At 48.9% G+C, this 19,035-nt stretch overlaps 2 protein-coding genes across 3 annotated transcripts in view; both read right to left on the reverse strand.

The window, feature by feature from the left end:
* The window catches only part of CACNA1S (calcium voltage-gated channel subunit alpha1 S), a 63,463-nt gene extending 52,600 nt beyond the window's left edge, over window positions 1-10,863 (reverse strand). Inside the window, exons 1-2 of one of the 2 annotated variants that reach the window (XM_030232345.2) lie at window positions 7,036-7,328; window positions 2,410-2,515 (exon numbers count right to left, since the gene is read on the reverse strand). In XM_030232345.2, coding sequence (XP_030088205.2) covers window positions 2,410-2,515; window positions 7,036-7,196 — 267 coding nt within the window. In that variant the 5' untranslated portion in view covers window positions 7,197-7,328. Of the gene's footprint in view, window positions 1-2,409; window positions 2,516-7,035; window positions 7,329-10,528 lie in introns of those variants that run through there. The other variant, XM_030232347.2, reaches the window with a different exon arrangement.
* Window positions 10,864-16,449: 5,586 nt separating this feature from the next.
* LYZ (lysozyme) lies at window positions 16,450-18,175 on the reverse strand. The gene is made up of 4 exons (XM_009097324.4): window positions 17,948-18,175; window positions 17,453-17,611; window positions 17,150-17,228; window positions 16,450-16,741 (listed from the first exon to the last, which is right to left on the reverse strand). Exons 1-4 carry the CDS (start codon window positions 18,099-18,101, stop codon window positions 16,681-16,683), a joined length of 453 nt encoding a protein of 150 aa, XP_009095572.1. The 5' UTR covers window positions 18,102-18,175; the 3' UTR covers window positions 16,450-16,680.
* Window positions 18,176-19,035: the final 860 nt, after the last annotated feature.

Raw genomic sequence — 19,035 nt, forward strand, 5'->3', positions numbered from 1 at the left:
TCTTATCAATACAGTTTCTCACTTACTTAAGGCATATTTTTACTTACAACTATAGAAACATAGTTTCTATAAATTTTATAGTTTATATAAATTAAATAGTTTCATAAATTTTATGGGTTTTCTATAAATTTCATCGTTTCATAAATTTTATTATTTTTCTACTTAATGTCTGTGTATTGTATTTTTACTTCAACTCAAGCTTCTCCTAAGGCTGCAAATCAAACCCTTCAGTGTCTGTGGAAGATCTGTTTTTCTGATTTCCACACACAAACAACATGGGGCAATGTCCTCACTGCCCTGACTCAGTTTCCCGTCATACATTTTGCCTTCTCAATAATTTCAATGTCTTTTATAACTCAACCTTCTTCAAATACCATTGAGCAATGAAGAGACAGAAAAGGAACAGGGAGAGATTAAACACATCACAGCACCTCTCTGCTGCAGGAAAATGCCTCCACAAGCCTTTCTCCACTACCTGCAGGCTGAGGATTCTCTGCTTCTTTTCTGCCAAGGTCAGGATTAAATGTGTGAGATGGTATTTCTTGCTGGGACTCAGATGTTTATTAGTTCTTATCTCTGTCACAGTCTCACAAACCCTGAGTTCTACAGCACTTCACTCTAACAAACTAAAAATGGAGCCCTGTCTCTCTCTCTATAAGATCTGTTAAGGATAAACTGTCCAATTAAAAAATGACACCTAAATTATTTTCACTTTTAACCCAATAACCAACCACCTGTGCCCCACAATGTGGACTTTTTTATCCAATTACATAAAACCACCCAAACCCATGGAGAAGAAGGTGAAGAAGAAGGAGCAGCCTCTGCCCTAAAACCTCCATCTTGCTTTATATCTATTTCTGTATTCTAAAACCTTAAACTCTAAGTTTTCCACCCTGTGATATTACACATTTCTATTCAAACTCCACACCCACAATCCCAGTTCTGTCATTCCATTTTGGAAGTTTCTCCACGGCCTCAGGTCAGTGCAGAACCCCTCTTGGGGGTCAGTGCCTGTCAGCACAGAAAGTCTGAAATTCTCAATATCCAGGGTTCCAACATCAAGCCTGTGCTAAGCTTAGCCTGATGCCCCAGGTGATGGGTGCCTGGCTAAATTCTCAGCTGGCTTTGCTCCTACAAAGCCAGCAGAACGTGGTGACAAAGGGACATCAAGCAGGAATGAAAGAACAGCAGCCTGGGGCTACCTGGCTCTTGACACCTATTGCTGTGGCAACGGGCTGAAACACCCCCCAGTAGGCTATAGCATAAGTAATCCAATAGACAAGGAATAAAAAGAGATGGAAGTTCATTTATGCAATGAATTTACATCACTTGGTCCTTGCCCATGTGCCTCTGCTCATGGGAAAGCTCCTGGGGCAGCATCAGCCCCTGTGGGAGCCCTGTGAGGCCAGGGCCACTTCACCCCTCACCCCCACACACACCTGGGCTTCCCCCAGCTCTGCCCCCACAGGGCTCAGCCACATCCCAAGCCCTCTCCCAGAGGGAACTTCCATCCCCTCTGTCCCCATGGTCAACCTGCCCCAGCCTTGCTTTGCCCCTTTTATCCCTCCCCTGAGGTAACAGCATCTACCAAACCTGCTGTGCCCCCCAGCCAGGGAAGAACCCCAAACCAGCCCAAGGGGTCAGGGAGGCTGGTCAGACCAGCCAGGAGGCTGGAGGAACACCCCAGGATCTCACCCTCCATGGGCATTCACCCTGAGGAGTCCTGGAACCCCATTTCATTAAAAGGGAGATGTTTGGATTCAGTCATTATAATCAGTCTCTCAATGGAAATCAATGTGGATTGAACCACAGTGGGGATCTGAAGAGTAGAAAGGTGTGGCAATCTAAAAATAGTGTAAACTGTTGATCTGGGTCACATCAAAACATCCTATTCCAGGAAAACTGGAGCAACTGTGGAAGAATATGGAATAATGATTGGAAAGGAGTTTCTGCCTAACAGAAACAGGTTTTTTCCCTCTTAAATAAAAAATAAAAAATTTTTTTGAAAGGAAAGGTCAGAAAAATTTATTCCAAAATGCTGAAATAAACCATTTGAGCCTTTCTGGAACAGGATGTTTCCTTGTGAAAGTGTGATAAAAAAATCAGAGGAAATTTTTTCCTTCATTGGCATCAATTCTTCCTTCATGTGTACTCCACACACAACCTGCTGCCTTTGATCTTCACCCAGAGGTGCTTTCAGCCCCCCTGAAGACCCATTTTGCAGTCATTTCTTCCCACCCCTGCCTCCCATTGACTGCAGCAGCTTTGGCTGGACCAACACTGCCTGACTCTCCCCTGGGGCAGCCGATGGCCCCAGAGCAGCTCGTGCCACCTTGCAGCCATGTCACCTCAAGCCACCAGCCCCACAGAGCCCTCAGGGCTGCAGGAAGGGCTCCAAGTGCTCCTTACCAGGCTGGAGTTGGCAATGTTGGTGTCATCCTCAGGCATGGGCAGGTAGATGGCCAGAGCAACACAGTTGGCAAAGATGGTGAGGAGGATGATGATCTCGAAGGGTCTAAGAGGAAGCGTTAAGGAGTGCAGACAGGAAAGAAAAAGCAGAATAACCCCAGCCCTGCCCTGCCCTTCCTGGGTGGGTGTGGAGAGCCAACCCCTCCACAGGGGCAGAGCACAGAGAAAGCAGCCAGACCGCAGCCTCAGCACATCCTCAGGGGCTGCAGGGCCAGGACACTCAATGCATGGCCACTGCAGAGGTTCAGCTTTGCCACAGGACAAAGGCATGGGAGAGGTGGCAACTTCCCCCTCCTCATCCTTCAGTGAACCACCCTGAAGGGCCAGGAGCCTTTTGCAGAATGTAGACACTGAACCTGTGGAAGAGGTTTTACAGCAACTCCTGTGAGCCACAGAGAAGTTCGAGACGAGGATCTATGTTTACCCCTGAAAGAATTTTCTACCATAGAAACCAAGGAACAAAGAAGGATAAATAAGAGAAACCTGCAACTGCCTATTCCAATGAGCACTTTGTCTCTCGTGACCAATGAGTAAACCCATGAGTTTTGTAAGAATGTATAAAAAGCAAGCATGCTAGAATAAAAACAGTTTGAAGCCTTCTGAAAATGGAGTGTTGCTCTGTATTGTCTCTGTCTCAGCTATGACATGAACCCAAGCATCCCCCCCTGAGCAGGCAGGCCCCAGCTCCCTCTGCACTTGGCATCCATGAGGGAAACTCCTGCTGCTCGGGTCTCACAGGGATGAAGGTATCTAGGGGCAAGGCAGCTCATCCAGGGGCTCCTGTGGCAGAACACCCCAGATGTCCTCACAGCCTTGGTGGCCCAGGACGGGCAGTACTGCTGTGACTGTCCCCAGGACTGAGCACAGCTGGAGTGCTGTCCCACCCCCTTCAAGGTGGAAATTGTGCTGTTTGGGCCCTGTAAATAAAAGGGCCCAAACAGAATAAAAGGGATGACTTTACTGTTTCCAATGAAGACCCTGGGACAGATACTTCGTCACTCCCAGGCTCCTGCTGCTGTCACTGCTTTGTTGGGCCTTGAAACCTCTTGGAGAAGCTTCAGCTCTCACCTTCCTCAAACCTCCAAAGAGCTTAGACTCTGTCTCCAGGGCCTCATTTGCAGCCAGGCTCTCCCTCCAGGGATCCCCACTCTCTGTTTCCGCAGCATTCTCCCTTGAGGGCTGCCTTGGGCTCTAGTGGCCACGCCACTGTCCAGCCCAGTATTACAGAGCAAGGGGCACCATGCACCACAGCCTGAGTGCTGCCAGCTGTGTCCAGAGCTCATCACAGCCTTTGTTTCCTTTTTTGAACCTTTCTATCCATCATCCTGACAACACTTCAAAAACTGAAATCAGCTGGGAAAGCTGCTCCCCTTTGTGTCCAGGTAATGAGGCAGAGCCTGGGGCCTGGAGCTTCCCTGCCTGCTTGGGCAGGGTTAAGACAAACTCTCCTTGAAGGGTGACCTCCACTGGAGCTCCTGTAACTGGAGCTGGAATCCACTTGCTCCCTGTGATTCTGGCACAGTTCTGAGGCAGAAATGCAGTGGGACAGATTGAACCAAAAATCAGACATGTGGATAATGGGGTACAGTGTCTCTGCTTCCTGCCACTGACACAGAGTCTCAGCATCCTCCTCATCTCCTTGTCTTGCAATCCGACTTCTTTCTGTCCAGCATGCTCCCACCACACATCATCCAAAGGTCCCCACATCTGCCTTGCAGCAGGAATTAGGCCTCTGTGTCTTGCAGCTCTCTGGTCCTCCAGGGTGCCCAGAATCCTCACCCATCTGCCTTGAAATTCTCCTGGCTACAGAATGACCTGAAAAACCAGGGTGGTGTCACAAAGTGAGACACGTCCCAACAACCATCAGGCTGTTGGACTGCCTTGCACACAACACCCAGTAAACTGCAGAACATTCCATTTCCTTGTTCTAATGAACATGGTTTTTTTTAGATGTGAGCAAATTTCAGCACAAAATGCCCTCTGCCTCAAGTCAGCCTTTCAGGCACCCTGGACTGAGTGGAGTGATGCTCCCTACCCTTCAACTGCTTGAAAAAAACCCTGGCCCACCCCTGTGGCCCAGCTTTGTGCTCTGACAGCAGCAGCCACACAGCAGTGATGGGCCCAGGGAACAGGAACCCATACTGCCACACAGAACCGACAGCCCAGGTATGGCAGTCATATTTTCTGGAAAAATCCCTTTGCTCAGGGAAGCTGAGAAGCCTCAGAGAAAAAGGAAAACAATATTATCTCATTTGCTTCTCCTGCGTTTTGCTGCTTTGAAAGGTGGTTGGAGATTGTTTATCCAACAGGTCCTTGTTTCATTGGTTTCTGCTGTGAATTGTTTTGACTCATTGGCCAATTGGGGCCAAGCTGTGTCAGGACTCTGAAGAGAGAGTCACAAGTTTTTCAGTAGTATCTTTTAGCCTTCTGTCTGTATCCTTTCTGCATTCTTTAGAATAGTTCAGTTGACTATTCTTTTACATAATATAGTATCATAAAATAATAAATTATCCTTCTAAGAACATGGAATCGAATTCATCATTCCTTCCAACAACGGGGGTCCCAGAAAATACAACACCCAGGTACCCCCAGACAAGAGGGCCACAGCTGATCTCCCCCTGGCAGCCTGCATGGCCCTGCAGACCATAATAACCCAGAGGAACTGGAACGACCCGACCCTGTCACATACCCTGATCCCTGAGTGAGGGCAGCCAGGTGCAGCTGGGTATAAATACAGGCAGGCACTGCAGAAACCTGATTCCCTGGATCGTTTGTCCTGCACAGGTCAGAGCCACCTGCACATGCCACCCTGCTGGGGGGCACCCACTTGTCCCCTTTGGTGTTGTGAGGTCCCCAGGACAAGGTGAGAGATGAGGATTTGACTCCATGTTCTTAGAAGGCTGAATATTATATTACATTACATTATAGAGATATTATACTATACTATATTGTATTAAAGAGATATTATACTAAAGAGATATTAAAAGAATAATATATTATACTATATAAAATATATATATTAAAGAAAAATCTTGTGACTGTCTCTAGACAGTTAGGTACAGTTTTTTTTAATTGATTAAGGAAATAAAATACTCTTTAGTAGAATTTAATTACTAATTCTCTTTAGGTAAACAATTTTCCTAACATATTTTACATGTGTAAAAACAACAGGAGCAGAGAATAGAGAGAAGAATCGTTTTCTCTTTTTCTCTCTGTGTTTCTCCAGGAAAAATCCTGTGAGACAATTATGCCTCTCTCTGTTCAGAGCATGTGAATGCCACACCTCCCCTGCCACTCAGGCACACACACAACTTTCCTCCTTTCTCAGTGCCCATTTAGGACACAGGCACAGTTCCCTTCTGTGCCCACAGAACTATCATTTCTCTTGCCAGAGACACAGAAAATGAGAACTGCCCAATTTTGGCTCTGCTCCCACTCTCTGGAGGACAGAGAGTCCCCTTGCAGTAAAGGAAAGAGGTCTCAAACTCCAGCACCACCAGAGCTGTGAGCATGCCCTCATGCCTGCCAACAGGGCTTTGGACAAAGCAGCATCTCTGGGCATGGTTTTGGTGTCCCCACAGCAACACAGCCAGCCTAAGGTGACCAAGCCACCTCCCAGAGAAAAGCCTGGCCAGGAGCCAGGCCAATCTTGGCAAGGCCAGGAACACTCAGATAAGGTTCAGCAACTAAAATGAGAAAAGATGTGGGAGAAGAACTCGATTCTGTTGCCCAGTCCATCATTTTTGATACAGCCCAAATGTTTTGCTGAAATCAAAGTGAAATATTTCATCTCCCACTCTCTTCATTTACATAAAATATAGGTGAACAAAGTTCTAGTTCCTGGATGCATGGCAGAAACATGACATCTTGGTACTTCTGAGCTGCAGTGCCCCAGTGAAAAGGTCAAAAAGCAACACCCAAACTACAACACTAAGCCAAAGGCACAAAGAAAGACTATCCCTCCGAACAGCAGCACCCACAAAAAGCCTTCACCTGTGACAGCAGTACCAGGGAGGGATGGGAAGGGGAGCTGAGAGGACAATGGTGTCAGCAAGGATTTGGGGGAGGCCCCCCACCAGGGCAGAGCACAGCTGTGGGATCAGACTGTGATATACACAAAGAACCATCCCAAACAGCTCACCAGGGTCTTGCTACCACCCCCAAACCCCCAGAGTATCACACTGTCCCCAGCTTGACCCCATCCCCACCCCTGGATGGGCACTGTGCCCCTCCTGCCACACCAAACCCCCTCCCCTCTCAGCAGTCTGTCTCCCCAGCACAAAATGCACACAACACATTCACTCTCCCCAGTCCCTTGCCCCAGGCTGTCCCTGCCTGTCCCTGTCACGCCCCCAAAGGCCTGACCCACTCCCCAGCCCAGCTTTTCCCAGCCAGCAGAGCCATTGCCTTTGCCATGCATCCTGCAGGGCTCCCTGGGTGCCTCGCTGCCTTCGGCAGGCCTGGTGGGACAGCACAAGCTGAAACAGGCTGCCAGCTCTCCCCAGCAGCCCTGCCATGATCACAGGCACACACACACTGCTCCCAGCCCCTGCAGCCACAGGATACTTCCACTCCACGATGCTGATGCAGGCCTTCCTCAGGGGGTTCTCCAGGGTTAGGCAGAACAGAGCCCTGGGTGGACGAGGAGCTATTGGTGGTGCCGGCTTCTTGGACTTCTCCTTCTGTTGCCTCTTCTTCACATCACCCTGGGGAGAAGAGGGCTCCATGGTGTTGCTCCCCTAGCTGTCTGTTCCCCTCCTGCCCTGCAGTGGAGCCCCCCTCCCCAGGTCCCAGCCAGCTGGAGCTCCTCGGGCTCTGTCTCCTCCGTGCAGCAGGGGAGGTGCTGGGGGAGTGGGGGCTGGGGCCTGCACTCGCATGTACAAACACACAAAGCATGAGTTTAAATTTAGATCCCGGCCTGGCTCTGGGTGCTGTCCCGGCTCCTGAGGGCCCCTGCAGCTGTTCCCTCTTTACCCAGCACACGGGGAGTTGGGCGAGTGCTTGGCGTGCCACGGGCTGGGCTGGGGGTGGGACAGGCTGCCCGGGCTAGGCGCTGTCTCCGACAGAGCAGCACCCGTGTCCCGGCTCAGCTCTGTCCCCAGCTCAGCTCTGTCCCCAGGTCCCCACCTGCACCGTGTCTCTGATCAGCTCTGTCCCCAGGTCCCCACCCGCACCGTGTACCGGCTCAGCTCTGTCCCCGGCTCTGCTCTGTCCCTGCTCAGCTCTGTCCCCAGCTCTGCTCTGTCCCGGCTCAGCTCTGTCCGCAGGTCCCCACCTGCACAGGGAAGCAGCCGGGCTGCCCGGGGCAATGTGCATTTGCCGAATCACATCCTGCAGGGTGAGATGGAGAAGCCAGCTCTGGCCAGCTCTTAAGGACAGTTCCCCCCGCCCTTATCCCATCAGCCCCTCCTCGGCAGGATTTCACCTGCAGCTGGTGCACACCTGGACTATGTGATACTGGTGCTGTAGGGCCTTCGGGGCTGGGTCCATTTCACTGGCTGCACACCCCAGTCTCAGAGCTCCAGGGAATCATGGTGAACCCAAAAAGTGCTCAGGCTTGTGATATATGGTCTCCTCGAGCCTGGTCTCACAAGCTCTTGGAGATCTATATCACACCCAAGACAGCTCAGCTACCTTAGAAGGCATGAAATCAGCAGGATGGCTTCTGTGATAGTGTTGGAAACAGAAAAGTTTTAATAAAAGGCAAAATAACAAAACTCTTTACAGAGAAAAACCCATCCAGATGCAAGAGGTTCTTGCTTCTGGTAAAACACCTCACAAAAGCGATTTGTTTCTTCGTTCTCTTCTTTTTCTAGTAAATTGCTTAGGTGGGACTTTTTAGCTCCTGTCCAATTGGTTATCCTGAAGTTTGAGGTGAAGTCCCCAAAGTCTTGTGAGGTGTCTTTTTAGCTAATTGAAGAAACAAACTTCTAGGCTTTTTTCCTTTTTAAAGACACAAAAGACAGTTTTGTCACTCTGTCAACAAAAGGCACATTCCTATAGGCTTGCTTTTCTGAAGGCACAGAGGAAACCCATGGCTTAACTTAAACAACCACTTGCTCAGCCTTGAGGAGGTAAATCCTGCATGCAGGGTGTGGAGGATGTCTGGGGATGCAGGAACCCAACCAGACTGGTGATGCCTTGTGAAGGCTGACCTAGAACAGAGAATCCCTAAAGAATAAAATAGGGATTTGTTAAGAGGTCTCAAACAGATCCACCTTGGGCAGCACAACCCAAAATGATAACAAAATGGATAACAGGTCATGGGGTCTCTCACTTTTATAAGTTTTGGTCCATTTGCATATTGGAGATAATTGTCCAATTACAGCTCCAGCCCATGAAGTCCCATCCTTATTGTTTTTCTCTCTTCATTCCACATTGTTTATGCTCTTGGTCTTGAGATCTGGATCATTTGTCCTTGGCGCCCGACTAGAGAAGGAATTGTTTTGTCTACCTATTCTGTGGAGAGAGTTTACTATCCCCTAACATGAAGCCTAGACTTAAACACTAAAGCAGAATAGAATCTGAAAAATATAAAAGCTAACACCTAAGGCATCACTAGGCTAGATTATGTCCTGCCAAGCCCTGCTGGGCTTGGGAAAGCCTGACTGGATGAATGGTATGGTAACCCCTGAGCTGAGGTTATCAGCACCTTCCCCAGCAGGGGACTGAGGCATCAGAAGTGTTATTCATGGGGGTTTTCCTGGGGTTTTCTACACTGTCAGAAAATTAACTGCAGCAATCTAGTGTTCCAAAGCAAATGGTATCCCTGTTGCACAGATGTTACAGCTGTTGTGACTGCCCAGCTGTGCCCCACCCCACCTTGGGCACCCCAGGGTGCTGCTCCACCCAGGGCACTGCGCTGCCTTGCTCAGGGCTTCCTCTCCCTGCCTCTGTGGGGTCGTTCTGCCGGGAAGGGAATTGTCTCACAGGAAATGCTTGCCAGGTGTGCAGCCAGCTGTACTGGGGGCCAGAAAGGAGTGACTGGGGAGCCCGGGGCAGGGAGAGCAACTCCTGCAGCTGCTGCAGCCAGTTTTGATATCCTTTGGAGGAGGGTGCCCTCGGTTGTGAAGGGGTTCACAAAATCATGGAATGGCTTGGGTTGGAAGGGTCCTTACATATTATCTCATCCTAACACCCCTGCCATGGCCGAGGGCAGCCTCCACTAGGGTTAAATTAGCAATCTGCCCCCTTCTACACCACTCTGCCGTGCAAATCAGAGTGAATAATTACTGCTGCGGGGTCCAGCCCCGTTTCCGTGTGAGGCAGATCCCTCTTCTCACTCAGCCGTCATTTTCCCCTAAAATCCAAGTGCAAGCCAGGAGCCCTATTCCCCAGCTGCCGGTGCAGAAGAGCCTGTGCAGGGAGCGCAAGGCCGCGGGGCCCATCTAGCGGGGATCTCCAGGACGAACATGTGCCTGGGACACCCTAGAACCCGAGGGGTAGGGCCGCCGGGCCGGGCTGGGCAGGGCATCCCCGCAGCCTCCCTGGGCTCGCACAGCCCTGAGCCGCCCTGAGCCCCGCCGGGAGCTGTTGGCACATGTCGGATTAAGCCCTTTTCTGACCCAGAGATGGGGCAACTGAGAGGCGTTTTAAAAACTTTTATTCTATTTTCAATCTCATGAGAAGGGTGAGACAATGAGATGTTATAATTCCCGACATCACAATCAGAAGCCAACTATTTCCTAATTACAATACACTATAAGTGTTTCTTGGCCTCTCAGCTTTTGCCACACTATACTGCAAATGCTTTAAAGCCAATCATCTGAAATTATTCTTCGTGGGTCCTACTACAATGCATCTTTCATAGTTCTATTTCTCTAAAGTAACTAGTCTTATAAAACCATCCTTTGAAACTTATTTCTAGTTCCATTTCTCTCATGTCTGTTCTATTCCATGGCATTTCTCAGTCAGCATTTCTTATCTCAAGGTTTGCATACAGATGCACCTGACTTCTGTCAGGTTTTCTAATTTCTAACTGGCACAGGGCACTAAACCCGACCCGGCACGGCTCCAGCACCCGCGGGACAGCACTCTGTCCGTCGGAGCCGCTCCCTACCTGCCCTGCAGCGAGAGACTCCTTCCTCGTGGAACCTCCTCACAGCCGCTCTCCTCTTCCTCGTACACTTCTGGGCCTGCATGTCCCTCTCCCGTTCCCTCGCCGCACCGGCACGGCCGTGGGAAGGGTCGCAGAGAGGTGGGCTGGGATGGGGGTCTGACTCCCGCAGGTGCATCTCCTGCCGCCGTGCCGCGCTGAGCTGTGCCGTGCCGTGCCGCGCCGAGCTGAGCTGTGCCGTGCCGTGCCGAGCCGAGCTGAGCTGTGCCGTGCCGTTCTGAGCCATGTCGAGCCAAGCCAAAAGCTCCCGGACGCCGCTCCCTGGCCCGTTGTGCCGCTCGCCCGCCGCCGCTGCCGGCCCCACTCCCGCCCCTCTGCGGCCCGCAGCTGCGCCCGCCCTCGCTCCCGGAGCTGCCGCGGGGCCGGGCGGCTCCGTCCCCGCAAGGGGACTCGCTCCCGGGAGCGGAGCAGGACCTCGGGCCGCCTCTGGGTGCGAGGTGGCGGGGACAGCGAGTGCCGGTGCCCGCAGCTGGGCAGATGCTGGGAGAGCTGCCGGGCCGGCAGAGGCGCTGGGCCGGCTCTGCAGCCGTGCGTGCACACGGACCCGCTCGCGTGTGTGCACGGACCGGCACGCGTGTGCGGGTGTGGGGCCGTGTGTGTGTTTGTGGTTTTACACCCAAGGACCGAGGGATGATTAGCCAGAGGGGAGCAGGAGAGAACAGCTTTGGTGCTGCTGGTGTTCCTGTGCTGATCTCTGTGGCCAGACACACATGTGGGTGTGATAGGTGAGGAATGCCATGGGTGACTCTCACAATTAAAAGGCAAATATTATGTAAATATGTTAAGAGAAGTTTTATAGTTATGTTTTACACTCCCCCCCCCTTGCGTTTTTATCAGGGAGTGACCTGGGTTTGGGACATTTGGGAGGGTTGTCTCGTTACTATGGCAACAGCTGACCTTCAATCAGGATTTAAGGAAGTGAACTCCACCACTGGACAGCGAAGGAGTTGATGGACAGAACTTTGCAGGGCTAAAGAGTTAAAAGGTGAAACGTGTGTGGGTGAGCATATGATGGGAAAAATCCTTTGCTCCCGATGCTGTAATATTTTCTCTATTCAGTCTTCTGTTGTATTTTTGAAAACATTTATTAAAACCTTTTAAATTTTTTGGAAGTGAGTATCCATTCTCACATGGTTATGTCCATGTGTCTGTATGTGCACACATGTGTGTACCGTCGTGTGTGCCCACTGGTGTCACCAGTGAATGGTTTGGGCACTCAAAAAAAGCAGATTTTAATACAAATTTGTGAAAGTGCAACTTAAGGGAATTGAATTATGATGTTCAGCCTGTTGCTGGCTACATGGCTGAAGTATGTGTAGGAAAAACAGATTGGAATCCATTTAGGATTATTTACATGAAAGGGATTTTACATTTACTGAGGATGCAAAAGGGTCAGGGTACAAAAAAGATATGGGTGCAAAAGGGTTTAGCAGCACTCAATCATGGACAGATTTAATAATTAAACATTCAACACCATTTGCTACATTTTAACAGTGACTTAATAACAGACTCATAGTAAAAGCATTCATAGCAGAATCAAGTCACCCACATTCAGAGATGTGTACATCTGTACTGATCTGTGCAGAGGAACCTGCCAAAAATTCCCCTTAGGTTCAGTGAAATATGTCACACCCCTTAGTGATTCTCAAAGGTGGGGATTGCCCCTTGAGGGGTGTCAGGGATGGGGGATTGATAAGGGAACCAAAGAATGAAGACCAAATCAGCATTGAAAGCAAAGGGATCAACAACCAATAGGAGATCAAATACTAAGAATTGTGTCATTTAAGACCAATGAGCGAGGATTTCTTTGGGGCTTTGTATGTAAAAGTATGTGAGAAATCTGTTAAAAAGGTATGTGTGACAGAATGAATTTCACTGCACAACCTGGGCACGTGGATGTAATAATTTCTGTTGCACATCCTGGCCAGGATAAAGTAATGCCGAAACTCTCTTTCCTATCACATCTTCCTTATCAATTCCAAGTTTTCGTCCTGGCCATAACCCGGATTGGGAACAATGGTACCATTCAACTGAAGTTGGAACTCAGGTAAATGATTTACCAAGGCTAGCAGGGATAACTGTTACCAGTTATCCTTTGTTATCCATTTGGTTGGTCCCTGAAGACTCCTGCTGTTGGAACCCTGGATGCTGAGAATTTCAGACTTTCTGTGCTGACAGGCACTGACCCCCAGGAGAACACTGCATTTGACCTGAGGCTGTGGAGAAGCTTCCAAAATGGAATGACAGAACTGGGATTGTGGGTATGGAGTTTGAATAGAAATATGTAATATCAACAGGGTGGAAAACTTGGAGTTTTGGAATAGAGTAATATATATAAAACAAGATGGAGGTTGTAGGATGGAGGCTGGTCCTTCTTCTTCACCTTCTTCTCCATGGGTTTGGGTGGTTTTATGTAATTGGATAAAAAAGTCCACATTGTGGGGCACAGGTGGTTGGTTATTGGGTTAAAAGTGAAAATAATTTAGGTGTCATTTTTTAATTGGACAGTTTATCCTTAAAAGGCCTTGTAGAGAGAGAGACAGGGCTCCATTTTTAGTTTGTTAGAGTGAAGTGCTGTAGAACTCAGGGTTTGTGAGATTGTAACAGAGATAAGAACTAATAAACATCTGAGTCCCAACAAGAAATACCATCTCACACATTTAATCCTGACCTTGGCAGAAAAAAAGCAGCAAAGAATCAGCATCCTGTTACAGTCAGAATTATTCCCACCTTTACCAGGTGTGCTCCGGGTATAGTCAGGGACACTTTACCACCTAACTGGTGCAGTCAAGGGGATTTTTTAAGAACCTATAAATTAAAACAAACACACTTTTGAGATAATATTAGTAGTGGAAGTAATAGAAAAGCTGGTTTTTATTGGAGGCCTTCAGGGGCAGTTATGAAAAAATGTCCATAAAAGCCCACCCCCCACGGGGTGAACAAAGTTGTATAAATTCAGCAAATTATCATAATCTACTAGAATTCCCAATTAGAAGCACAAGTGATGAGATAATTCCCCCTTCTGGTTCAACCCTGTGATGGGTTTTCACTTGTTAAATGCTAGCAGCAACAACAAACAGAACCTGAGACCCATTGACAGCCAGAACTACAGATCCAGTGACAGCCAGAACCACAGACCCACTGACCCCGTGACCCAGAACTACTGCCCCACAGCCCCAGTGACCCAGAACCACTGACCCAGCCCCAGTCCCAGCCCCACTGACCCATTCCCATTCCCAGTCCCAGTCCCAGCTCATCTGCCTCAGGCGGTGATGGCGGGCAGCAGAGATGGAGAAGGGGCTCCCTCACACACCCCTGGGGCAGCCGGGCCCGGTGGCCCCTCAGGGTGGTGGCAGAGATGGAGAAGGGGCTCCCTCACGGCTCTTTCACACACCCATTTGCAGCCGGGCCCGGTGCCCCTCAGGGTGGTGGTGGAGATGGACAAGGGGCTCCCTCACGGCTCCCTCACACACCCATTTGCAGCCGGGCCCGGTGCCCCTCAGGGTGGTGGCAGAGATGGAGAAGGGGCTCCCTCACGGCTCCCTCACTCACCCACGGGGCAGCCGGGCCCGGTGGCCCCTCAGGGTGGTGGCAGAGATGGAGAAGGGGCTCCCTCACACACCCATGTGCAGCCGGGCCCGGTGCCCCTCAGGGTGGTGGTGGAGATGGACAAGGGGCTCCCTCACGGCTCCCTCACACACCCATGTGCAGCCGGGCCCGGTGCCCCTCAGGGTGGCAGAGATGGAGAAGGGGCTCCCTCACGGCTCTTTCACACACCCATGTGCAGCCGGGCCCGGTGCCCCTCAGGGTGGCGGGACGGGCTGTGGCAGAAGCCTCGGAGCGGCGGCTGGAGCGGCAGAGGCGGGCACAGCCGGGGTGTCAAACGGAATGAAGCAGAAACTCTGAGCCATAGCTGAGCCTCAGGTGTCCCGGCAGGCACGGGATGCTGGGTTAAAGTGTAGTGAAAAAAACAGAGGAACGGCGGAAAACAGCGGGGCTGGGCAGCGGCAGACTGGCTTTGCAAACAGCTGCCACATGAAGCCAGGAAATGCTAACTGTTATAAATGAATACTCCAATTTAATAATTAAGGAAATTTATTAAATTATCAAAGTATAAATTTGGAAAAAGCCACAAGTGATTCGACTCTGAGCCAGGCAATCAGGGTCGGGGAGACTCAGGATTTCGCCTCTATTGCACGAAATTCCCCGTGGGTCTCCAAGTGTCATTTCTGGGGTCTGTTTTTTACAGTCAATTGGGCTCTGGAAGGGGCTCTTCTTTAGCATATTTTAGCATATTATCGTAGTTTTTCTTTCTTGCTAACATGCTTCCCAGAACCAGTGGATAATTCCTGGAATCCTGTCAGGTGAAAACTGTCTGGGATGAACTTCTGATGATGCCTATCAAATGCGTCCTGCTGGGGTCTTGTCAGATGGAAAGAAATCCCTTGAAATATCCATCCCTGGAGACAATGTCCTTCTGGTGTTGGAATCTCCATTCTTATCACGTAGTCTATTACTGCTTGTTGCCCGACACTGGCTTTGTACACAAAATGCTGTGGTTTTAATTTCCATTAGCACAAATTATTTTATAACATATATCACACTAAGGGAGATGAGGTCCTGTCCCCAGTGAGGCTGGGTGTTGGAAAGGTCCCAGTTTTTGGGACAAAGTCTCACCCATGGTAAGGAGAAGCAGTGCAGGACAAAATCTCCACAGAGGCAGCAAATCCTCTGGGCAGCAACAGTGCAGCACCAAAACCCCCCCTGTCTCCACTGTGATCCCAAGAGAGAGCACGAGAGAGCTGAGGTTCACCCCCATACCCCAGCCAAAATCTTGCAGCATCCCTGCCCTTCCCAAGAGAAGCCCCCCCAGCTAAGGGACTGTAGCAAACTGTACCCTTTCCCTGGCCACCTTGCCCACATCTTTTGTCTCTCTTGAATATCTGTGTCTCAGTTTGAGAGTTACCCCAGGACAATTTGTGATCCCATCTCTTAGGCAACAAATGGGAGAAAAATTCCATGAGAGAAAGAAAATACAAAGGAAAAATCCTAACCTCCAACACTGGAGAAGAGGGACTTCAGGCAAGGCTTACTTTGAGCTTTTTTTTTTTTTTAGATGCAGCCATCTAAACAAACATGCCTTTAATGGTTGGTTTATACATTCACATAAGACATGAGTTTAAGCATCCCTTTATTTCATAAGCACCAAAGAAGTCATTGCTCCCCTAGCACCAGCAGAAAGCACATGAAGCAGTAAACATGTTTTTTCAGTGTTAGCACCTTTCATTCATGCACTGAATGAAATTTCTGAATCCAGCTTTCATTTGGAAAAAGGACTTGTAAACTAAACAGCAAAACATTTCCCTTCCTTAATAGCCTTTCCAACCCCATCGTTTCCTCACAGAGATGCTGCCTGCACTCTGGGATGTTTGATTGACTTCCTCAAAGAATGAAAAGAAATGCTCTATTCCCTCAGGACAGATGCCCATATGTTTCAGTCCCCTATCCCTCCTACCAGCCAGGGGCAGAGGCTCAGATAAATTTAAGGAGCAATATCATATTTCAGCATAGTTTTCTCTCTCTGTCAGTGGTCTGTCTTAATCAGTGACTGTCTTAGTCATAAGGCAACATAATTCTGCACGACTTACACATTGTTCATGAAATTTTTGTATTTTCTTACTACAGACACTCCAATAAGAATGGGCAAAAAAATAAAGGGGAAGGAGAAGAAGAGGAAGGGAGGGGTGAAGGAGAACAGAGAAAGAAACAAAAGGAGAGAGGAACCCTAAATGTTGCTAAACCCTGTTAGTGCAACAAAATCTTGAGTCAGGATTATGCAAGTAAATCAAGACTGCAACTCCATCTGCAGTGGCTTATTGCTACACCTGTTTTTATTATGCTGTGAGCTGTAAGTTCTCTGTTTGCATTGCAGCAGTGAAAGCCTCCAGAGTTAGCACTAGCCAGTACCCACTCTGTCTTAATAATATACTGTTTTTAATTCCCCACACCCATGCATTTCCCTGGCCTCCTTCCCAAATGCTGTCATTCTCCACCTCTGGTGGTCCTGAGGAAACAATCAACACCTGTGCAGTGATTCAGCAACCTCTGACAAAGGAACTCAGGTCTCTGCCCCGGCAATGGTTTTTCCAGCCATACCTGAAAAAACAAATACATTCTGTAATTTGAAGAGTTAGATTATGATTGAATTGGTTATGAAAACAGAGTTGGTTAATCTTTGAGAGTCTTGGGTGAAGACTCTCAATGATCCCTCTGAAAGATATGAATAAATGAAAATTATTATGAGCTCAATCAAAGTGAGCTGGGGGAAGGGGAAGAGAACAAAAAGGAGAGCTCTGGGAGAGGAGGGAAATTTAGGGAATTAGAGCAGATGCTGCGAGGCAGGATTCCTATCTTCTCCTTTAAGCTTTAGGAGAAGGACTGTGCTAAACTGCACCAAATCCAGCTTCTCATCCATCGATCCCCCTGCCTCCCTCAGTCAGTAGCAGGACTGTCTTTGATCTGCTCTGCCCACTCTTCCCCAGTGTTCACTGCCAATATCCTTACCAGGGGCTGAGGCCGTGAGCCTCCCGGGCAATCTTCTTGGCACACTGAATGTCATCCTCAATATTATCATCTTGCAGTTCTGTAGAGAAGGGAGAAAAGATCAGTGTGGAGGAAAGCGCAGGGACAGACTGGCTGAAGGAAAGGTGTCCATCAGGAAGGAAAGGTAGGTGGGACACTGAGAAGATGGATGGAGGAAGGACAGACAGAAATGCCTGGAACAGTTGCTAGGCAGATGTCATGGACAGAGCAGGTGCTTTCATGGAACGAACAAAGAAAGGTTCTTTGTTCTGTGCTACCACTTACTTGAGCAACTGATGCGGCAGGCATTCTTGGATCCAGGGGTCTTGCCATCATTGCACCAGTACTTGCTGTTGATCTGGAAGATGCCATAGTCCCTGCTTGGACCATTGTTATTGTATGCTCTTGTGTTATAGTCACTCTCATGTTTCACCAGGCACATCCCTGCAGGAGGAAGAGAGATCCCGGAGGAGAACATTAAGGAATGCTGAGGGTAAATAAGAGGAAAGATATGAAAGCATCCAGGATGAATAAAGAGCTGAAGAAGTAATTAAACTGGTGATATCATAACCTTGAGAATTGGATGGGTAACTTCTTGGAAGGACAAAGCTCTAGTTGGGTATTTGCCATGTGAATTATAGAAGGGAGCAAGGAAGGGGATGAGGAAAAGATGAAGTCAAAGAAATGGAGGGACAGAATAGTACTGCTGGAAGATCAGAAAGAAGAGAGGGACAAAGGTGGTACAGGCAGACAGGTGCTGTGGCAGCTCATTGTACTCACAGTCAGCAACAGTTGTGCCCTCGAAGCCCTGAAAGCCATTCCGACGCAGGATCTTCACCATCTCACATTTGGAAATTATTTTTCCCTGGGTGCCTGGCAGAGCCAGGCCAAGGAAAACAAGAAGAAAGCCAAGGAAGAGCATTGACTTTCTCATCTTGCAGTCCACAACAAGATGTGCCAAAGCAGTTTGAGCTGCCTGTCTGCCAGGACTGCCAGCAATGCCAGCCTTTTATTTATGCTCCCAGGAGGAGGAGGAGGATCAGCTGGTTGAGCAAGCATATCTGGGAAGTCTGGGCAGTCTTTACAGTAACAAGCCAATAAGGAAGTGGGCCAAACTCCAAAACAAACTCCAAAACAAACTCCAAAATTCCTGGAAGGTGCCAGTACCTATTTCAATGGTCTTTCAAGGCTGGGGTATATGTTTTCCCCAGACACCCCAGAAATCCTCAGTTGGATATTATTCCAAATGTCATGGCTGTAGTTCCCTTGTGTGAGTGTCATGGTTTAACACCAGCAGTCTGATAAGTCACTCAATCTCTCCCACCCTAGTGGGATGGGAAAAGTAAAAGTTAGAAAATTTGTGGGTTGGGATACAGGCAGATTAATGAGGAAAGAAAAAGCCACACATGCAAGAAAAAGCAAAATAAAAGAGGAAACACACTCCTTCCGATCGGCAGGAAGATGTTCAGCCACCTCCAGGAAACCAGGCTCCACCACATTCACCGTGGTTCAGGAAGACAAGCACCATCACCCCAATCATCCTCCTCCATCCTTCTTCTTCCTTCAGGTTTATACTTCAAGCAGGACACTACTCATGATCTGGGATATGCCATGCTCAGTGGGGGTCAGCTGTCTTGGCTGCATCCCACATGATGGTCTAGGAATAATATTCCCCAATTTAGTACTCCCATTAAAAAGTCTACAAGCTGCTCCCCTCACCTTCTCCAATCCTAGGTTGAGATAAAAAGAATTTCCTGGGAATGGCAATGAGTTAAGAATCAACCATGAAAAATGTCCTTGAATAGAACCTCCTGCGAAGGAGGTGGAGAAGGAGTAGCCAACTTTATGTTCTTAATTCATCTTCCTAC

Source organism: Serinus canaria, chromosome 26 (assembly GCF_022539315.1).
Source record: "Serinus canaria isolate serCan28SL12 chromosome 26, serCan2020, whole genome shotgun sequence".
NCBI lineage: Eukaryota > Metazoa > Chordata > Aves > Passeriformes > Fringillidae > Serinus > Serinus canaria.

What these genes read in the sequence shown, in the direction of transcription:
- LYZ (XM_009097324.4), bottom strand. Translation starts at nt 18,101, where the DNA reads ATGAGAAAGTCAATGCTCTTCCTTGGCTTTCTTCTTGTTTTCCTTGGC. An exon ending in CTGCCGCATCAGTTGCTCAA is followed by an intron (nt 17,229 to 17,452) that starts GTAAGTGGTAGC and finishes CCTTCTCTACAG; the next exon opens with AACTGCAAGATGATAATATT. An exon ending in GCTCACGGCCTCAGCCCCTG is followed by an intron (nt 16,742 to 17,149) that starts GTAAGGATATTG and finishes TTGTTTTTTCAG; the next exon opens with GTATGGCTGGAAAAACCATT.